This window comes from Neomonachus schauinslandi, chromosome 6 (assembly GCF_002201575.2).
Source record: "Neomonachus schauinslandi chromosome 6, ASM220157v2, whole genome shotgun sequence".
NCBI lineage: Eukaryota > Metazoa > Chordata > Mammalia > Carnivora > Phocidae > Neomonachus > Neomonachus schauinslandi.
Window position 1 is genome coordinate 61,150,758 of NC_058408.1, and position 20,297 is coordinate 61,171,054.

A 20,297-nucleotide genomic window follows, 5' to 3' on the forward strand; every position below is an offset into this window, starting at 1 on the left:
GGCATAGCCCTTCACCCAGCAGGCCCCTCACCCCCGCTGGCTTGTCTCTCAGCCCCTCACCCTGCAGGCCCCTCAGCCCTGCCAGCTCGGCTTTCAGGGCAGCATCTACAGAACTGAACTAACTCCCCCTCTTCTTACCTCCCTCCTTCCTTTCCTTCCTTGGCAACATTTCTCCCTTCATAAAATGTGCTGAATTTTTTGGAAAAATTCTTATCAATACATTTGTGTGCCAGGTACTGGGTAAAATACCTCATAATGGATTATCTCATTAATGTTCAGAACAACCTGATACAGTAGATACTGTCATTAGCCCACTGTCGAAATCAGGAGACAGGTTTTAAGGGGTTAAATAATTCACAGAAGGCACCCAAGTGGCAGAGCCAGGGACATATTCCTACCCCGGAATCTGAGCGTTTCACCTTTACCCCACACCTCAGAACAAAATCACCTGTAATCCCACCACTCACAGGTAACCCGTATTAATGCCTCAGAGGAGATCTTCTCACATGTATAATACCAGATTATCCTTGAATGAAAATGAAATAATAATAATAACTTCTGTTTTGTAGACTGCTGCTTTTTACCTAGCATTCTATTCTCACCGTCTTACCGAGGTCAGTGGCTCTTTGCCCTCAACATGATTTTCGGATGATGAGTGATATTCCATCATGTGGATGTCCCATTGTTTATTCACCCAATCTGTTTCTAATTTCAGGAATTGTGCTGCACTGTACATATTTGCACATCATCTCTGTGAACCTAACTGAGCAGCCACTGGGGCTGAGGGTGACAGTTCTAGACTAATACGCTGGCTGCAGCAAAAGCCCAGGTGAGTCCTGTCTCTGGCGAGGCTAAGAGCACAGATTCCACCATGACACCCAGCACCTCTGGTCTTGCTGCTTTTTCAAGTTGTTATAGCTACTATCAAGGCACTTATTAAACTATTATTTCTATATAGTTATGTGACTGTTATGTAGTTACTTTACCTTTATTAGTTATTTTACATTTTATTATATAGTTATTTGCTTCTACCCTTTTTTTTTAAATATATATATTTATTTATTTATTTGACAGAGAGACACAGTGAGAGAGGGAACACAAGCAGAGGGAGCGGGAGAGGGAGCGGGAGAAGCAGGCTTCCCGCGGAGCAGGGAGCCCGATGCGGGGCCCGATCCCAGGACCCTGGGATCATGACCTGAGCCAAAGGCAGACGCTTAACGACTGAGCCACCCAGGCGCCCCTCTACCCTTTCTTTAAGGGGAACCATAATTTATTAGTTTCCTTAATAATTGGACAAGATCATGTATCTCTGCACAGCCTCAAACCCTCTTCCAAGGAGGGCTGAACAATAGTCCACAAAACCCTACAGGCAGGGTAGTCTTCTCAACCTTTTGTTGAGCAGGAAATCACATAATGCCTTCGCCTGTTTGGGTTAATTAGCCTTATGGAGTGGAGGAAGAACTTGGAACATCTCAGCAAACCGCACATGCTCTTCTAGGTATGATGAGTCCCTCCCCTGCCCTCCAACTGGGCAAATGACCATGTGAAAAAGAATGTACAAAATAATGTTTCTATATTTGATTTCCACAGGAGCTTAAAGAACAGCAATACACACGAAAATAGTTCAAATTGCCCTTCAAGTGCCATTTTACTGTTTTCCATCAGAAGAAAGGTACTATGTAAATTTCTATAGAAATTAGCATTTCCATAGCATTTTATAATTTCAAAATGCTTGTACCATCATTTACTAATTAACATAGCATTTGAGAACCATCATCCACTTTAAATATAGGGAAATTCTTTTTAATACAGTTCTTTTAATACAGAGAAAGTCATCCCCTCACTCCCACCCCCAGATCTTTGTCATGTCAGACAAAATTGTTCAGCCTCTTCTAAATCTTCTGATTTTACGTTTAGCAACTTACCACAATGCCTAGTCCCTTCCACAGAAAAATAGAGTAAGAAATCCAAGACTTCATCTGAAATCTGGACAATCTGAAACTGAGCTATGTGATGCTCCCCACAGCCAAAGCCTGGGCTGTTTATCCAACAAACACTCATTTATTGCCTACATGGGCATCGAGTCTCCAACTTGCCCTCACTGGTCGTGACATCTAGAAGTAGAAATGGGCCTGGCAGTGTGGTGAATGCCCTGCGAGCTAACGGGAGTGGGCATGACTCAGACTGGAGGCTATGGATAGGCCTTTGGAGAAACCCTGATGAAGGGTCGGAATGTCTTTTCTAAGCTGTCATTTGAATTCTAGATTGTCTTTTTAACCAAGACTATCACGTGAGTTATTATTAACTTAATAATATTTAAATAGAATTTAATTGTCATTATTATTTTAACCTAGCTATGCCCTAAGCATTTAATATCCACAAAATAATGGGTCTAATGTGCTAGTTATTTTATCCCAACACGTGTTAAAAGAATACATTTTAAAAAGCCAGGAAGACCTAAAATCATCTAATACACCATTGACGGCATATGAGCCCTGCTGGAACACATTACTACGGATGATGGCCGGCCACCAAGAAATGTTAAGGCAAGGAAAGGCAGGGGAAATTTGCTGATTTTTAGGAGCATCATTCTGTTAACTTGACTACATTTGACTGAGGTGACTAATGCCCTGGCGTCTACATAAACCAAAACCCAAGCCTGTAAATGCCTCATGTTTAAGAAATTAAAAACCTAAGGGCAACCAAACACAGATAGACAAGTAGGCTTTAAGCTACAGCCAATCAATCAAATAATTTCCTTTCTTTGCTTTGGCTCCTTTTCTGGACAAGTCTTGGCTCTTGTCTGCAGAGCGCTGCTAACCATTTCCAGGTTTCCCCTGCCTGAATCAAAACAAAATCTTAAAATGTATAATAGGCCTCGGTTTATCTTTTAACAATTCTCTGTGGAGAAGAGTAGATAGGAAGACTGGAGGCAGGAGAAACCGCTAGCGTGTCTTCAGAGATCATTCCAGAGGGAAACTATAAAGGCCTGAGCTAAGTGGTGGTGGTAGACAGGAAAAAGGGACCCATTTCCAGAGACACTGAGATTGTGTATCTGTGAAAACCACCGTCCAGTTTGGTTTTAGAGGTTAGGGAAAGGGAGGAGTTGAGGATAACCCTAGGGCTCCTTTCAGGACTGGTGGAAGGACGGTCCCGCCATTTTCTGAGACAAAACATAAAGGAAGAAGAACATGGAGGGAAGGGTCGGGGTACGGCAGCAGCTTAATCTTGGATGAGTCACTTTTGAAGTATTTTGAGAATATCCAAGTAGGAATACTAAGTTTGATGTTGAATGTTCTGAGTCTAGGGTTCAGAAGCCACCACGTGTGGACCGTCAGCCTGTGGGTGATGAATGGGGCTGCAGGCTCGAGAGCAATCAGCATGGGAGGGGTGTGGAGAGTGGGAAGGGAGAGGAAAAGGAGAGGAGAGGAGACCAAACTTTAAGGAACAGATAGAGTATTGAAAATCAGCAGAGGAGACTGGGGTGGAAGAGCCAGGGACGGGAAGGAAGTGCAGGGTGAATGGGGCCACAAAACCAAGAGCCCACACTGTTCCAAGGAAGAGCAAACAGTGGTCCCGGTGTTCAGAACTACAGCAAGGTCATGCAGTGTAAGGTCTAAATGTCTCCAGTGAGTTCAATGTCAAGGTGGTTTCTGTGGAGCAGGGACAGAAGCCAGATGGGCTGGAGGGCTGCATGGGGGTGGGGACGAGAGACAGACAGAATGCACAAAGGAACACGGAGGAAAGGGGAGGAGGGAGGAGGGAGGAAGGCAGATGGGGATCTGGGGCGGGTGTACTGGGTTCTTTTTCCTTTTCCCCCAGTTGACATGAGCATGTTTCTACAAGGCAGAGTATAACTAAAGATCTTGGGAAGAGGGAAAGATTTGGTTGGGGGACCTGAAGGAAACTGAATTTCTGCAACAACCTGCTGTGGGTGAGGGGAGAGAAAATTAGTAGAATCACCAAGGCATAGGAAAAGGCAAAATAGGATGAAAAGAACAAAATACAATGAAGAAGAAGGCACAGAAATTCTAGGAAATTGTGTAAATTTGTGCTGAGCAGTGTGCCAAAAACAACAGAATGAGCTTTGCATCTTAACTCACACAAGCTTTTATGGTGTTGATTTCAAAAGCAGGTATAATCAGGAGACTGAACTTGAGAACAGACACAAAGTCCCAGAAGTAGGAGATCTCACTCACTAAGGCATGCAGGGACTCCTCCCTATGTGGAAGCATCCAGGTCAAAGTCAGTGGGTAGCAGACCAAAGAGGAAAGCCAGCTCACAGTCTCCTACAGAGCATGGATGTGTGAAGCCCCACACTGCTTCACAGGCACCCCCAAACAGGAAACTAGTTGCTAAAAATGATAGTCATAGGGTCCCCAGAAATCACAAGGCTCTCAGGAACATTTTTATTTATTCCTTTATTTATATGTATGCCTGTATTCCTCTTAAAGAACACCCTCTCCAAATTCTAGTATCACTAGGATAGAAATGCATAAAGTCATCACTAAATTGAACAGTTAAAATTCTCTTTACTTCTATAATGTCACACGGCTGAATATGCATATAATTTCCCTTAAAAATGCCATGCCTGCTAAAATTCTTATGTATTAAGGATAAAAATAAAGCCTCTGGCCCAAGATCCTACATTTTAGAGCAAATGGATGACATCCTATATTATATGTGCCAGATGAACCCCTTTGAAAGTTTAAACACATTGAATTGCAACCTAATTTGGGTGGATCCTAGAACAGTGACAGAAAATACAGATGGAGTGTCATTGGTGTTACCAGCTGGAGAATTCTTATCACAAACTGAAGCCAGCTCAAGTTATTGCAAAACCATAAAGGCAAATGAACCAGCTGCATCCCAAAGATGATTTGTACTGTGTTCAGAACCAGGCCTTCCTTTCATTAAAAATCACAGGGCTGGTGTGGGCTTTTGGGGCAGAAACAGATCAAACACAAAAATAACACAGCCGGCTAAGAGACAGTGGCTAAACGTGGAGGTCACTTACTAACAGTCCATTATGAGTTAGGTACCTGCACCAGAAGCTATTAATACATTACCTAATCAGATTCTCATAACCCTCAAAGGGTTATTATTATCCCCATTTTACTGAAGAAGACACTGAGGGTCAGAGCAACTTGCCCATGCTTGCACCCTACTATAAATGACAGGTCCAGAATTTTAGCACAAGTCTATATGACAGCAGAGTATGTGCTCCTAAATGCTGTCCTTATTACTATGCTAATGATCATTAAAGTATGATGTGTCTAAAAAAGCTCCTGCCTTGCTGCCAGATTATTTGGTATTCTGCAAAGCAAGTAGAAGACAGAAATCTTTGCAATGAATAAAGGAGAACAAATGCACCAGGCTTCATGCACTTGAGCCATGAGCCTAAGTGGCATCCACTTTGAGAAGGTGTGAAAACAGAGCAGCAAGGAGGACAGCAAGGGCAAGGGCACCTTGACTTTTGTCCGGGCTACTCCCAGAGAAGGCTCCTGCCCAAAGGACCTTACACTTGTGAGAGTCACCAGGACAATGCTTCACTTGGAAAACAAAAGACCTATCTTTAATAATGGCAACCCCTCAAATGGTGGGGAGAAAAGCCAGAATAATATAAAGTTTACTCTGGGGAAATTACTAAAATATACTTGCTAATATTACCTTAGATTAATCCATACAACCTTACATTAACACATATAACCATACCTACTTGTGGAGTTAGATTTGGGGAAAATTATAAATCTGTAAGACTGAAGTAAAAAAGCCTTGACAAGCATAAAATTCCCAAATTATGCTATGCTTATTTGGAACAAGCAGTTCAAAAAAATCACCTTGTAAAATTTCCAACTTAGAAATTGGGGCACCTTGTATTCAATTTAAAATTTACATATGCCCCTATTCTCAGATTTAGGAATATATATTCCTGTTAGGTTTTGTTCAGCCTAATCCATGAGTGTGAGAATAATAATACAGATTACTAATGTGAATGAGTACAGCTTTCTTGAATTCAAATAAGCAACAGCAAGGATCACACTTTAGAATTTGACAGGATGAACACAGCATTCCCTCCTCCTGTTTTTAATAATGTGGCCAAAATAAATATAATAATTAAAAAATAGAATATTATCAAAAGAATGAAATTGAACCTCTATCTTAGCTTACGCCACTCAAAAATGAGCTCAAAATGTATTAAAGACTTAAATGTAAGACCTGCAACCGTAAAACTCCAGGAAGAAAAGAGAGGGAAGAAGACCTCCTTGACACTGGTCTGGGCAATGAAATTTTGGATATGACACCAGAAACCCAGGCAACAAAAGCAAAAATAATCAAGTGGGACTATGTCAAACTAAAAAGCTCTGTGCTACAAAGGAAAGAATCAACAAAATGAAAAGGCAACCTACAGAATGGCAGAAAATATTTGCAAACCAACTATCTGGTAAGGGGCTATTATCGAAACATATATAAAGACCTTATACAGCTCAACTGCAAAAAAACTCCAACCCAATTAAAAAAAAGGGCAAAGACCTGAATAGACATTTTTCCTAAGAAGACCTACAAATGGCCAACAGGTATACACTGAAAAGGTTCTTAACATCACTAATTATCAGGGAAATGCAAATCAAAACCACAGAGAGGTATCACCAAACACATGTTAGAATGGCTTTTATCAAAAAGACAAGAAATAACAAGTGTTGGCACAGACGTGAAGTTAAAGGAACCCTTTTGCACTTTGTAAACTGGTGCAGCCCCTATGGAAAACACCATGGAGGTCCCTAAAAAAATTAAAAATAGAACTACTGTATGATCCAGCCAATCCCACTTCTGGGTATATATTCAAAGAAACAAAACAAGTATCTCAAGAGATAGGATGCCCATGTTCACTGCAGAATTACTCACAATGGTGAAGTATGGAAACAATCTATCAGTCTGTCAGTAGCAGAATAAAGATGTGATATGTACACACACACACACCCACCCACCCACCCACACACACACACACACACACAGACACACACACACCCACACCCACAGAGGAAAATCTTGGCATTTGCAACAACATGGATGAAACTAGAGGGCGCTATTCTAAGTGAAATAAGCCAAAGATAAACTCCTGTGTTATCTCGCTTACATGTGGGATCTAAAAAAAAGTTTAAAAGTCAGTCACAGAAACAGAGGGTAGCCTCATAGCTACCAAGGGTGGGGAAGGGGGCAGGTGGGGAAGATGGGGAGATGCTGGTCAAAAGGTAAAGGCCTTTAGTTATAAAAGGAACAAACCTGGGGATCTAATGCACAGCATGGGGACTCTAGTTACTATTACGCTGTATACTTGAAATTTACCAGGAGAGTAGGTCTTAAGTGTTCTCATCACAAAAAGGAAATATAAAGGTATGAGGTGATGGATGTGTTAATTAACCTGACTGTGACAATTATTTCACAGAAGTATGGATATCAAATCATCACATTGTACACTTTATATACAATTACATTTGTCAATTACAGCTCAATAAAGCTGGAGGAAAAAAAAGAAATAGTTTCGCTGACAAACAGAAATCATGACCTACTTCTCTACAGGCCAAGCTCCGCATTATGAAGAATTTATGAACATGCTGATGGGTGATAAGAAACAGGTACTAGTGGTGCAGTTTTTAAAATGTGGAGACTTCATTCCTATAAGTTCGGGTAACTTCCCCATAGCTAGCATTCACAGCACTAAAAAAGTAATTAAAATCTCCCAGATGGAGCTCTATCAATGATTAGACTATTCTGTGGTAATATTTTTTTTCTAGTATTTTGAGCAGATAATTCAAAAATAAAATCAGGCATTAAGGGAATAGAAGGTTTAATATCAAAGTTATTTGCTATCCTTCTGATTTGAAACCACCTCTAAATTTTATGTACCTATAAATCTGAAAGGAAGTATTTTCTCTTGTTTAGAACCATTTTCTTCTACAAGAAATATTTTGGAGTTTTATGAGACTAGTTACAATAGTAAAACTTGCCAGACCCCAAATCTGAACACTTCTGAAAAGCATAAATATGTTTAATATGTGTAACTGCTTATTTTCATTTCTTGTTCTAAAAGAGGTTAAACCACACAGAAAATATAATTGATGTTCTATTAAAAAAGAGAGTTGTTACAAGCAAAAGGGCTTTAGTTTTATTTCAAATATTAAAATTTTGACTTAAAGGAATAAGACTTAGTCACAAGAAAATGCCAGTTAAATATTTACTCTTTGTTCAGTGCTTTGTGGATGAGAAGCCAAGATGAGCTGAGGATGCTCAGCCAGTGCTCATTAGGATCCTGTTGCTCTTGTCTGTTCACCAACATGGGTAAGGCTCTGTCTAATTAGTTCACTTTGTTGACATAACGGTGGTAACGAGGGACAACTGGGGTTAGCTTTACTCAAACCACAGACTCTGTTTGAGCCAGTCACCCAGCAAATGTATGACAAATTCACAAAAGGAGCGTATGAGGGGAGGGAGAGGGCTGGGGGCCAACACAGAGGTCGAGAGTCCACTCAAAGGACACACTTTGTTTTGCCTTCACAGACAAAGAGTAACAGAAATGAAACAATGTGGATAAAAAGATTGAGAAACCTAGAACTTTAATTTTTAAATCTCATCTAAGATTTGAAGATCTGCCTATCCATCCATTCATCCATCTATGTTTTCATCTATTTATCTATATATCTAAAGAAACCAAAGAGGAAAGAAATTCTTGACACATTAATTCTACGGCTAAGATTTGGAAAATCTGTCTGTCTACCTATCTATTATCCATCTGTCCATCCACCCATCTATCTAAAGAAGCCAGAGGGGAAAGAAATTCTTGACACCTTAAGGCTCTAGCTAAACAAAATACAACTCCATTAAATAGTTCTGTTATCAGCTCCTTAAAGACGTCATAAGCATCTAGAGGCAGGATGGTCTAAGCTCGAGGTTTGATCTCCCGTAGGTCTGTGTGCGCAAGAAAGAAGGGATCAAGAGAAAGACGGGTTTGATTCTAATAGACTGACAGCCTGAAACACCAGCTGAGCCAGGACTGGGCTAACAGGGCTGAGCCTACAATGAGCTGCACCATCAGAAGACAGGGGCCCAGTGCGCAGGTCCAGTAGGAGGTCCCCCAAGCTCTAGGATGAATTTCTTTCTGTTACATAGCTGGACTGATCACCAGCAATGAGGAAATCCAAGCAGCATCCAGTGACAGAGTTTAACCTACTAGTTATGAGTGTTTTAGATTCCTCTCCTTTTCAAAACCAAGCTTTTAGGATGACCTCTTCTCTTTTCATTTGGGTTGCGATTTCATCATGCTGTATACTTTGGAATATGGTTTCTGATTTCTTCTTTGTCTACCCCAGGAGACTGTCTCTTATCCAGTGCATTTTTGGGCTTCTGATTTCATTACATTGTTTTCCCATAAAACTTTCACATAACAATCTGGTTTGCATAACCTCTTTCCCATTTCAAGTAATACGGCAGGGTTTTTCTTCTGTTCGTTCGTTCGTTCGGACAGGAACATTTCCTATCAGCGAATGCACTTGCCATCAAGAGTTCTGGTAAACACATCCCAGTATTTCCGAAACACCAGCAGAGCCTGAATTCTCCAAATTTCTGCTCAGAGGTTGGCCTACTGCCCCAGAAAGAAGCCTTGTGACAAGAGGCATGGTCTAGAATCCACCTCCCCCAGTGCAGTATTAGGAATGATAGGTTTTCATTTAAGTTAAGTATAAAGCTAAGGGTTGCTAAGTGGGATTTTTAAATTTATTGCTGAATTTTAAAGTAACCCTTGTTACCCTATGTCACTGGTTCTAAAACCTGCCGTTTTCACATTTTAATGACTCTGACGTTGGGATGCATCTTACGATCGCTTAGAGGGGGTGGCGGTTGTAACTGAGTTGTCACTTCAAATCTTGGCTGTTATTCCTGGTGGCCTGACAGGGCTCCTGCAGTTTCTCAATATTCGGTCAACAAACCATTTAAAGACTGTTTGAGGAAGGGCTGTGCGACCTGGATTGTATTTGAGGAAGGATTGTATCTTCCTTTGACATTTTGTGGTAAGGTTCAGAAACAAGCAGAACGGAAATCTGCTCAGAGAAAAGAGACAATAGTTGAGTGTCTGTTTCTAAAGTTAGAGCACCACCCGCATCTTGATGGTGCAGAGACTGTGCAGGGTAGAAAACACAGGGCTGCATGACTCAGACACAAAAAGTGATTCAGAAAAATTGGACTCTGTGTAGATGTTTCAAGAATTCCTTGATCATTTTATTTCACTCATGGCAATCTACTCCAGCAAACTGTAAACTCTCTGAAGTCAGTGGAAGAGTCAGGCCTTTGTCAGTTTTCTAGCCTTTTTTTTTTTTTTAAGATTTTATTTATTTATCTGACAGAGAGAGACACAGCAAGAGAGGGAACACGAGCAGGGGGAGTGGGAGAGGGAGAAGCAGGCTTCCCGCTGAGCAGGGAGCCAGATGCGGGGCTCGATCCCAGGACCCTGGGATCATGACCTGAGCCGAAGGCAAACGCTTAATGACTGAGCCACCCAGGCACCCTGTCAGTTTTCTAGCTTTAAAGCCCAGCTTCCTGGCACCTGTCAGATGTTCAAGGAGTGGTTGTTGAATGAATAATAAATGCACAATGGAGGAAAAGAAGATGGTAAGACCAACTGTGGAAAAGAAAGGAAGTCTGAAGGCAACGTTATGAGTAAGGCTTAAAATGGACCTTGAGGGATGAACAGGAGCTCACAAATCGACAAGGAGAGAGAGGGTATATCAAGTATGTGTTAGCTAACAGAGCCCTGGAAAAGCAGGCTGTATTTGAGAAATCACAACTATCATTCAGATATTTGGAAAGCCAACAACAGAAATTGGTATGAATGAGACTGAAAAGGACATTCAGATCCTGAATGTTTTCAAGTACTTTGCTTTTTAAATTAGTGTGGACTTTATTTTTAGATCACTGACTTTAATCCTTTCTGACTTTTATCTCATGAGAGTCATTCTATTAAAAAGTTATCATCCAAGAGTGAACAAGTAAAAGCTTGGTTTTTCCCAAAAGAAAATTTATATTTTCTAGCTTAACATTATTTTAGTCTAAATTTTTGGTATGCTCCTGGAGCAAATGTTTTTGTCATATTATAGAAAGTACACCCTGAATTGCTATGGTTTTGAAAGACAAAAAAAAATTCTTAATTATAAATTTCATTGCAATAATAACAGAGTATGAGGATTAAAAACACAGTAGGTAAGGATACAGATAGGCAGAGGATAGAGGATTTTTAGGGCCATGAAAATACTCTGTATGATGTTATATTGGTAGATATATGTCACTACCTATGTGCCCAAACCCGGAGAATGTATAAACTGTGGTAAACTGTGGACATTGGGTGATGATGAAGTGCCGAGGCAGGCTCATCCTTGGTAACACATGTCCCCCACTGGTGAGTGATGTTGATGATGGGGGATGCTGTGCATGTGTTGGGGTGGGGGGTACCTGGGAAATCTCCATACCTTCCTCTCAATGTTGTTGTAAACTTAAAACTGTTCCAAAAAACACAGCCTTAGAAAAACACATAGTATGACTGAGAAATAATATTTCGCTTATGATTAAAAGACACAGCCAGAAATAAACACTGTGTTAGCAGTACAAAACAGCATTACTGTGCTATTCCCAGCCTGCGGTCCGGCACCGAGGCACCTGCTGGGAGACAAAAGCAGGGGATGGTGCAGTCACCCCTAGCCACGGTAGGCCCCACGTGCAGGCGGGTGAGGGTGAAGAAGCAGGACTTGGTGACAGTCCCACATGAGGCAGCCAGAAGCCATTTCCCATACGCTGCCCATTCAGCTTTGAACACATGCCTTTCTGACTAATCCTCCAGCCAAGACAACTGGGAGCTGATAAAATCCAAAAACAAAACCCGTGAAGGCAACCGAAATGCCTCCAGATTTAGAAAGCAAGTTTATTTCTATGAAAAACAATTTCTGGGGTAGTTTCCCACACATCATACAGAGTGTCTTCTCTGATGTGGACGCGCACAGGAGTGGCTGGGCATGTGGGAACCCAGCTCAAGGGGTTGTGGCTGGAAGGGAGGGGAGGAAGAGCATCAGCTAAGCCAACGTGCCGCATTTCAGATGCTTACAGGGACGAGTGGAGAAGGTCAGTCAGTGGCATAAATGTTTGAACTGACAGGGAGTCTTGTCTAAAATGAAATCCCTCCCTGGCTCATGGACTTCTTGAGCATAAGCACCGCATTTCTGGGTCACAGTGTGAGGCATTTGTGGGGGGGGTGACCTTCCTCACATCTGAGTCCTGTGAGTGGAGGAGGGGCCCCGGGTGGGCAGCAGGGGCAACAGTGAGTGACCGGAATCTCCCTGCCTCCAGGAAGGTCTCTGAGGCCTGGCGGGCCTGCCTGGCCCTCGTTGGGCCCACACCTGCACTAAATCCTCACCACTTCCTGGGGAAGCCTCACTCACCCCTTCTCACATGTACTGACCAGCTTCTATTGCCAGTGACTTCTCCCAGCTGAAGTGGCTCATGGCTAGTCTCATAACTCTAAAGAAATGTATTCCAACCCAGATTTAAAATGATTTCACAAAATTAATTCATTAAATGAAATGGTTCCATTACAAATATTTCTAGAAGGCACTGTTATTATTTAATATGTCTCTGCCAGAGGATGAGAGAAATACAGTCGCAGTAATGAATGTATGTGGTGCCATATTTATGCCAGTAACAGAAGCCAGACAGACCTCCCAGAGGCACACAGGGGATAGCTATGAGAAATCCAGGTGCTGTTCATTACTCTCCAATTGTAAAGGGAAATTATCTGTTCTGTTTTGATAAGAACTCCTATCACACATTACCAGAGCCTAAGTTGTGGTAATACATAATATTTACTGTGAAATTGATACACTTCCTTCTTTGTGAGAAGCAATGGCTAGAATGAAACTTTAATTCATAGTTCACTCTAGAACCATAGGCAAGGACTTTACCCATAAATTCATTTGTAGTGAATGAATGTCTCGAGTACCCAATATTCACCAGCACCTGAAACACCCCTTAGTCCTGCACAGTTGTTTTTTTTCTAATTGTTATAATTGAAGTATAGTTGTCATACAATATTTTATTAGTTTCAGGTGAAAGAAGAGGTTGGGTGTGTGTGTGTGTATGTGGTGTGCGTATGTGTATATGTGGTGTGTATGTGTACGTAGTATGTGTGTTTGTATATGTGGGGTGTGTGTGTATGTGTGTGTGTGCACGTGTGTTAGTATGGAAGTAGACACCATGGGAAATGTATCAGCAAATATAGGCACCCAGAGTTAGCCAAAAGTAATCCATTCCTAAAAATCCAGCTAACAGATTTTCAGATAGTGGGAACCCAATCTCACATTTTCTAAATAGGAAAAGTAAGAATACACTTCTAATTGGCGTTAGTCCACTGAACTACGTATTTTCTAGCATTTCAAAAATATTATCCTGTGCTCAGGTAGTAGAGTGAAGCTTTACAGGCCTAACAGTAGCTCCTAAGTTACCTTGATTTTCCCATGCAGGGAAAAACTAATACACCTGTGCCCAACCACACTTATGTCTTCTGTATATTTATGTCTTTCCATAGGCTTTATTGCTTCCAACTTTTTTTCTGCAGAAGGAAAGACTACTTGGGCTCGCCCTTTGCTTCATAGCCTGGCACATTTTTCAGAAGGTGTTTTCACTTAATAATCTGGGGAAGATAAGAAGCAGCACTGTCCAGCATGTTTAAACAGCACACACGGGAGACGCAATGCCGCTTCCTGGGGCCAGAGCCTCTTCTTCTCCGGGGGACAGGGGGCAGCTCGAGCATTTTCACTGGCTCATGCCTGCCATTTCCGTTCAGAGGCTTACAGCTCCAACAGGAAAGGCAGGGCCAACATTTGATAAATCCATGAAAAGTATTTGGAAGGGACAGTTGCATTAGTGAAGACCCAGCAAACCAGCAAAGTGAAGAAAGTTATTTCCTAAGGATTCCCGGTCTCCATGGAATTTTGAGACAAACTGCAGAGTGGCCTATGAATGATGTTCTCTGTGGAATTAGCCTGGGTTTCGCAGACGCCTACATCTGACTGTATTATTTTTAAAAAGATGGAGCATGAGGAGGATTTCCATTTGAAGGGCAAGAGAAAAACAGAAATCCAATGTTTGTTTGAATGAGAAATGGCTCTTTAATCATATCATTGCAGTGTTCAGAGAGGGAGAGGGAAAGATTCTTCTTTCTAGTTAATTATCATTTAATGGCCAGTAGATTATTTTGCATAAATTAATATGCAACACTATTTAAAATCTCCCAGTAGTATTGATTAATCAGTTCTCTCGTTTAAAGACTTTAATCACGCTATTTTTCAAAGAAGAAATAAGAAGTGAACTTCGTGCAATGTGCTGACCATCAAGAAATCACACATTATTTTAAGCAGAATGAGAGATGTCCTCACAGACCCCCCAGGGCTAGAGTAGCACAGCGACCTTGGCCTTACCCTTTGATCTCAAGGCTTCTAATACCTTTGAGTCCGCGGTCACATCACTCACTAGCTTGATTTCGATATTTTGCGAAGTCAGTTGGAGCAACTTTTCGAAAAGACGTTGACCCTAGAAAAAAATATTCAGAGACGAGGAAAGTCAGAAAACCTACAGTACGCTCTTTTAAAAAAAGTATAAATAAACTTATTAAAAATTAAAACTATTCATTCAAATTTTAAAAGGCAACCACTTCAGCAGTTGATATTCATGGAAACTTCTTTCAAGAGAGTTCTAGAACCAGAGTAGTAACATGAACGCAGATTACATTATGTTTTCTCGAGTGCTGTGCGATTCAACAATTATTGTAATCCCAAGTTCAATGCTACAGTGCAAATCTACCCTTCTCTTACTTTTCCATGAATTCTGACGTTATCGACACGTGAAGAGGAAGCAGAGAATATTATACAGTTGTGTTTGGGCCCAGAGAGACCTGGATTCCACCTGGTTTTCCAATTTACAAGTTGTGCCTCTTCTTCTCACTAATCTCCAGCTTCTTCCTCAGTAGAACATAGATAAAATTAGCATTTACTTTAAAAGGTTTTTTTGTGTGTGTGAGAATTAAAGGAATTAGTAGTAGGTAAGTATCCTTTCAGTGGACGCTCTGATGGGGAAAGTCATGGCTACTTATCAGGGATTTGCCTGAATTCACCTTCTGGTTTAAAACCCGTTTTACAGAAATCAACTAACACTCTGCCTAGCAATCTGTCATTCCTAGCACAACCCAAAAATGACTGGAATAAAAATACAAAATAAAACATAGAGGTTTTGCTTACATAAGATTTTCACAAGCATTAAATTTTTATGGAAAATTTTAATCTCCGGGAGACTCTGCGTAGAGGTAGGTCCTTAGCAATTACACTGTCTCAGGCTAGTGGACCCCAAGCCTATCCTGTTTATTTTCCCTTGTGTGTGTTCACAGACTCCCTCTCCTTATCATAAAAGGAACTGGTCTTCATTTATTGATTTTTCAGATCTTTGTTATTCAGCCACAAACTCAAATGCCTTCCGGGGTCAGACAGGCAATAAGGCTTTGGTCTTAATGGCCCCCAGGTGGCAAAGTCTTATCCTGCTTTGATAAGAATGGACCATTAATAATGATTCAGTACAAAGGATGGCGGAGGGCATGGAGGATGTGGATGTAGCGCATGATTCCTGCACTTCAGCCTCAGAAAAGAGGAGCCAAAGATCAAAGCCTAAGACTTTGAAAGGTAAGGAGAGCGAGCCAGCATGGCAGTTCCTAGGGCCACATAGCAGGGGGGAGCACCTGGCATAATCCAGCCCTGCACAGACAAAGCTCTGTTATCCCTGGGTACCGGAGGGGAGGGTGGGAGTTGCACCCCAAGGCAGGCACCAAAGCTTCCTTTTCCTTTAACTAAGTGTGGAAATCAAGGGTGCCCAAAGTGGAGCTCATGAGGTACTCTGCACCCAGAGCCTGAAGGCAGGCTCCCAGCAGAGCAGGTGCTCCGGGGAGGTGTGGAATGAGTGCAGCAGGCTGGTGTCCACTGCTCATTTAAAGGAGATGGGGGAGGGGTAGGCGAGAAAGAGAGAAACACTCAGAGAGGCAGAGGACAGAGGAAAGAAAACAGCAGCTGCCTTGCAGATTGTAGGGTCTACGTGGATTTCAAGTTTCCTGCAGGAGAGGGGAGGGCCCTGGCAGCCAGGGGCCCCAACACAGGCCGAGAGGGACCTCCAGGTGGCGGGGCGCTGTTGTTCTCCTGCGGGGTTATCGCCAACACGACCTTCCTTGTCAGCTCCTGTACCCCACCGACTTGTGTACTATAATCTTGTCACACATCCTTGGAGGCTTGGTGATGTCTGCATGGCCCAGATTTCTGGAGCCCAGCCTCGTGGTCATTCCACAGTCATGCAAACTGTTCACTGTTTGTATTCTTCCCCTTCACACAGAGAAATAGCTTATGTGCTTTGTGTTTCGTGAGACCCCACCAGTAATGGGCTGGTATTTTTACACAAATGCATTTTTTTTTCTCTCTCTGTTAATATATTTCGCACCAATGAAACATAAGAGATCTTCTAACCTATCTGTATTTCTGGCTCTGTGCCTAAAATCGATTCCCACTATGTTATTTTTATAAGATTTAAAATGAAGACCAGAACTCTCAAACATGGATGAAAATAGAAACTCCCAAATTCACAGATACTGGCAGACTGTCATTAAATAAAGCTTATTTTTCCTATTAGTATGTGCTGATGACTTACACCAAGGATTTTTAAAATTGTTAATTATAGTGCTTACTGTAATGAACTTGGGCCTTGGGGGGAACTTCTCCCCTGTTTTCAGTATCTTACCTTCCTGTCTACACATTTTTGCTAAGACATTTGGAATGTAGTAACCAAGGTTTGAAACACCTACTATGCCGAGATCTGCAGTAAGGGCTAACTGCTTTCCGAGTTAAATACTCTCACTGTGTTTTCATAAAGGAATAAAAAGCCCCTTGGCTTTTAAACATCAGAAACTCTTGAACAACATGGGTTTGAACTGCATGGGTCTACTTATCTGCAGATTTTTTTCAATAAATTCAGTATAGTGCTGTAAATGTGTTTTCTCATCCTTATGATTTTCTTAACATTTTTTTCTTAGCTTACTTTAATGTACATATAACATACAAAATATGTGTTAGTTGGCTATTTCTGTTATCAGTCAGGCCTCTGGTCAACAGGAGGCTCTTAGTATTAAGTTTTGGGGGAGTCGAAAGTTATATGCAGATTTTTGACTATGCAGCGGGTTGGCGCCCCATTAACCCCCGTGTTGCTCAAGGGTCAACTAATTTAAAAACTTGCCCTTCCTGGTGAGAAACATTAGGTAACATTTCAAACTTAAATAAATCATCTTGAAGACAGTCAGTGGCTGAGGCGTGTTGAGCAATTTAAGCCAATTAAGCCCAGGCAGCCTGCCTAGGGGTTGGAGTATGAAGTATTGAGGGGAACTAGTTAACCACCTAATACTTCCCCTCCTTCACCTAAAAGGAAGAAGCCACTAATAATCTGAAAAAGTCAAATATCGATGTATTTAAGGGGCCCAACAAGAGAGAAGATGCTTGAACGCACTGGGCACTTGATGATACAGGCTACTCGAGAAGACAGAGCTAGAGCTAAAACACAATGTAAGTACTCAAGGACAGACAAGTATGGCTGGGACTGACGCTCTATGATTTTATAATTAAATTAGAAGAATAATTAAAGAACAGCATGGCCACTGTTGAGACCCAAATTAGTGGTCTGAAAATCTAACAGGAGAAATATTTCAAAGCACACACATGCACGCACACACACACGAAAACAAGGCTGATAAGGGAAGAAAGGGGTGATAGATAAATTGAGAATATATAACATGTGGCTAATAGATGTGTTGGAAGAAAACAAGAGGCAGAAAAAATAAGCTTTCAAGTAACAGAAGAGAAATCGTCCCACTTGAGGAAAGGCCCAAATCTACATGTTGAAAAGATAATTGAAGATGAAGGCAAATGTAATGTGGAAAGACATATTTAGGCACATTCTATGAAATCAATCCAACACCAAGGAGAAAGAGAAATTCTTACAAACTTCTGGCCAAAAACAAAACAAAAAGAGTTATCTCTCAAGCAAAATGGATCAGATGGGCATGGAGCCAGTGATCTGCAACACTAAGCCAGGACATGGTGGCCTCAGACTCTGGAAGAACAAACTCGAGCAAGGGAATGCTTTACCCAAAGATTTTACCTGCCAGGGTCAAAAAAGAGAAATATTTGCAGATGTATACACATTTAGAGACTATATTACCTATGTGACCCATATGAGGAACATATTCGAGGAAAAACTCTAATCAAATAACACTACCCACCATTGAGGACAATGAAGGGGAGAAGAACAAGGGATGAGCAACAGGATATGGATATGTGTTTGATGTACCTGATAAAGAAGGATTCTTGAAATAGAACAGACACAAGGGAAGTTCTACTGCTCTACTGAGAATCTATTACGTGATTCTCAATGGGAGGCGCTATTACCCAAAAGGGGCTGAGTTGGTTTGTGTGTGTGTGTATAAGTTACTCTTTTTATAAATAAAACACATATATACATACAAGAAATATGCAATGTATCTATGGTATTAAAATCTCATGGGGTGGCAGGTTTAGGAAAAAAATGTCTAAAAAGTCTCCCTTAGTAAGGTGACAATGAAGAGAAGGTTGAGAAACACTGACCTACAGCCAACAGGATAAAGAATCTCAGTAAAAATGAGAACGAGTTGGGAGGGCTTAAAAGTACTAGATGGGAAAGATAGGGCCTTATTCTGTTATGGCACAATTTATGAAGCAGTCACAGTTGCCAACTGGTATGTGCCAAACAACACAGCAGCTAAATATATAAAGCAAAAACTAACAGTAATGTAATAAAACACTACCACAATATAATGCTTCAAAATAGGCCTCTCAGAAATGGGTAGATCTAATAAGGAATAAATGAGAATATATGAAAATTAAATAATATCAATAAACCTGATTATGTGTATACATTTATACATATTTCTCATTCTATATGTCAAATCCCTCAAAACAACTGTTTGTCCTTAGAACATTATAAAAATCTGTCCTGTAATGCCCATTAAGAAAACCCAAGAAAACCAGTTGAAGGGAGATATTCTACCAGCTTCATTCTTTGCTCATAATCTAAGAAAATGAGAAAGAGACCATTAACGTGTGACACATAAAACAAATCATATCTACTTGAAAATTTAAAAACTCACTCTTAGATCATCTGTACATCACAGGAGAAAAGAAAAGTGAATTTCTGCATTCTCTAGAAAGCTATAAATAGTGGAGCACTTCATAGCAAAACCACGAAACGAAGCAATATCTGGTGTCAGAGAAATTTGTAAGTGGAAATGTCTTCAGTATTATAAAAAGCATAACATAAAATCACAGTAATCATATCCACAGGGTAGAGGCTCAGGAATGGATCAACAGATAAGGGAACTTAACAGAGAATCCAGAAACGGTGCACACACAATTATATCAATAACAAAGGTGCTATTTTAATCCAGTCTGAAAAAGATAAAGTGGTTTAATCTGGCACAAGTGAAAGGACCCCTATATTACACCATATAGAAAAATATGTTTTAAGCAGATTAAAAACATACCAATACTAGGGCACTTGGGTGGCTCAGTCAGTTAAGCGTCCAACTCTTGGTTTCAGCTCAGGTCATGATCTCGGGTCATGAGATCGAGCCCCACCTCAGGCTTCATGCTCAGTGGGAGTCTATTTAGGATTCTCTCTCTCCCTCTCCCTCTGTCCCTCCCCCACCACCCTGCTCACTCAAACTCTCTCTCTAAAATGAATAAATAAATCTTTAAAAAAACAAAAAGAGGAGCACCTGGGTGGCTCAGTTGGTTAAGCATCTGCCTTCAGCTCAGGTCATGATCCCAGGGTCTTGAGACTTGGGATCAAGCCCCACATCAGGCTCCCTGCTCAGCAGGGAGTCTGCTTCTTCCTCTCCCTCTGCCCCTCCCCCTCCACTCATACTCTCTCTCGCTCTGCTCTCTCTCTCAAATAAATAAATAAAATCTTTAAAAAAAAACCCAACAAACAAAAGCAAAAACAAAAAAACATACCAATACTTTCAAGAAAACCTGTGCAAATACAGGTATGTACAGTCATAGAGTAGGGAGAACTTTAGCCCAGCTATAGGAGGCTAAATAATGGCCCCAAAATGTCAGGTCCTAATCTGGAGCCTGTAAATTTTACCT

General features: G+C 41.2%; 1 protein-coding gene across 1 annotated transcript in view; it reads right to left on the bottom strand.

The window, feature by feature from the left end:
* The window catches only part of PLD5 (phospholipase D family member 5), a 402,235-nt gene that overhangs the window by 151,478 nt on the left and 230,460 nt on the right, over nt 1-20,297 (bottom strand). The window contains exon 4 of the mRNA XM_021682883.1: nt 14,514-14,625. Within this exon, the coding sequence (XP_021538558.1) occupies nt 14,514-14,625 (112 nt within the window). The remainder of the gene's footprint in view (nt 1-14,513; nt 14,626-20,297) is intronic.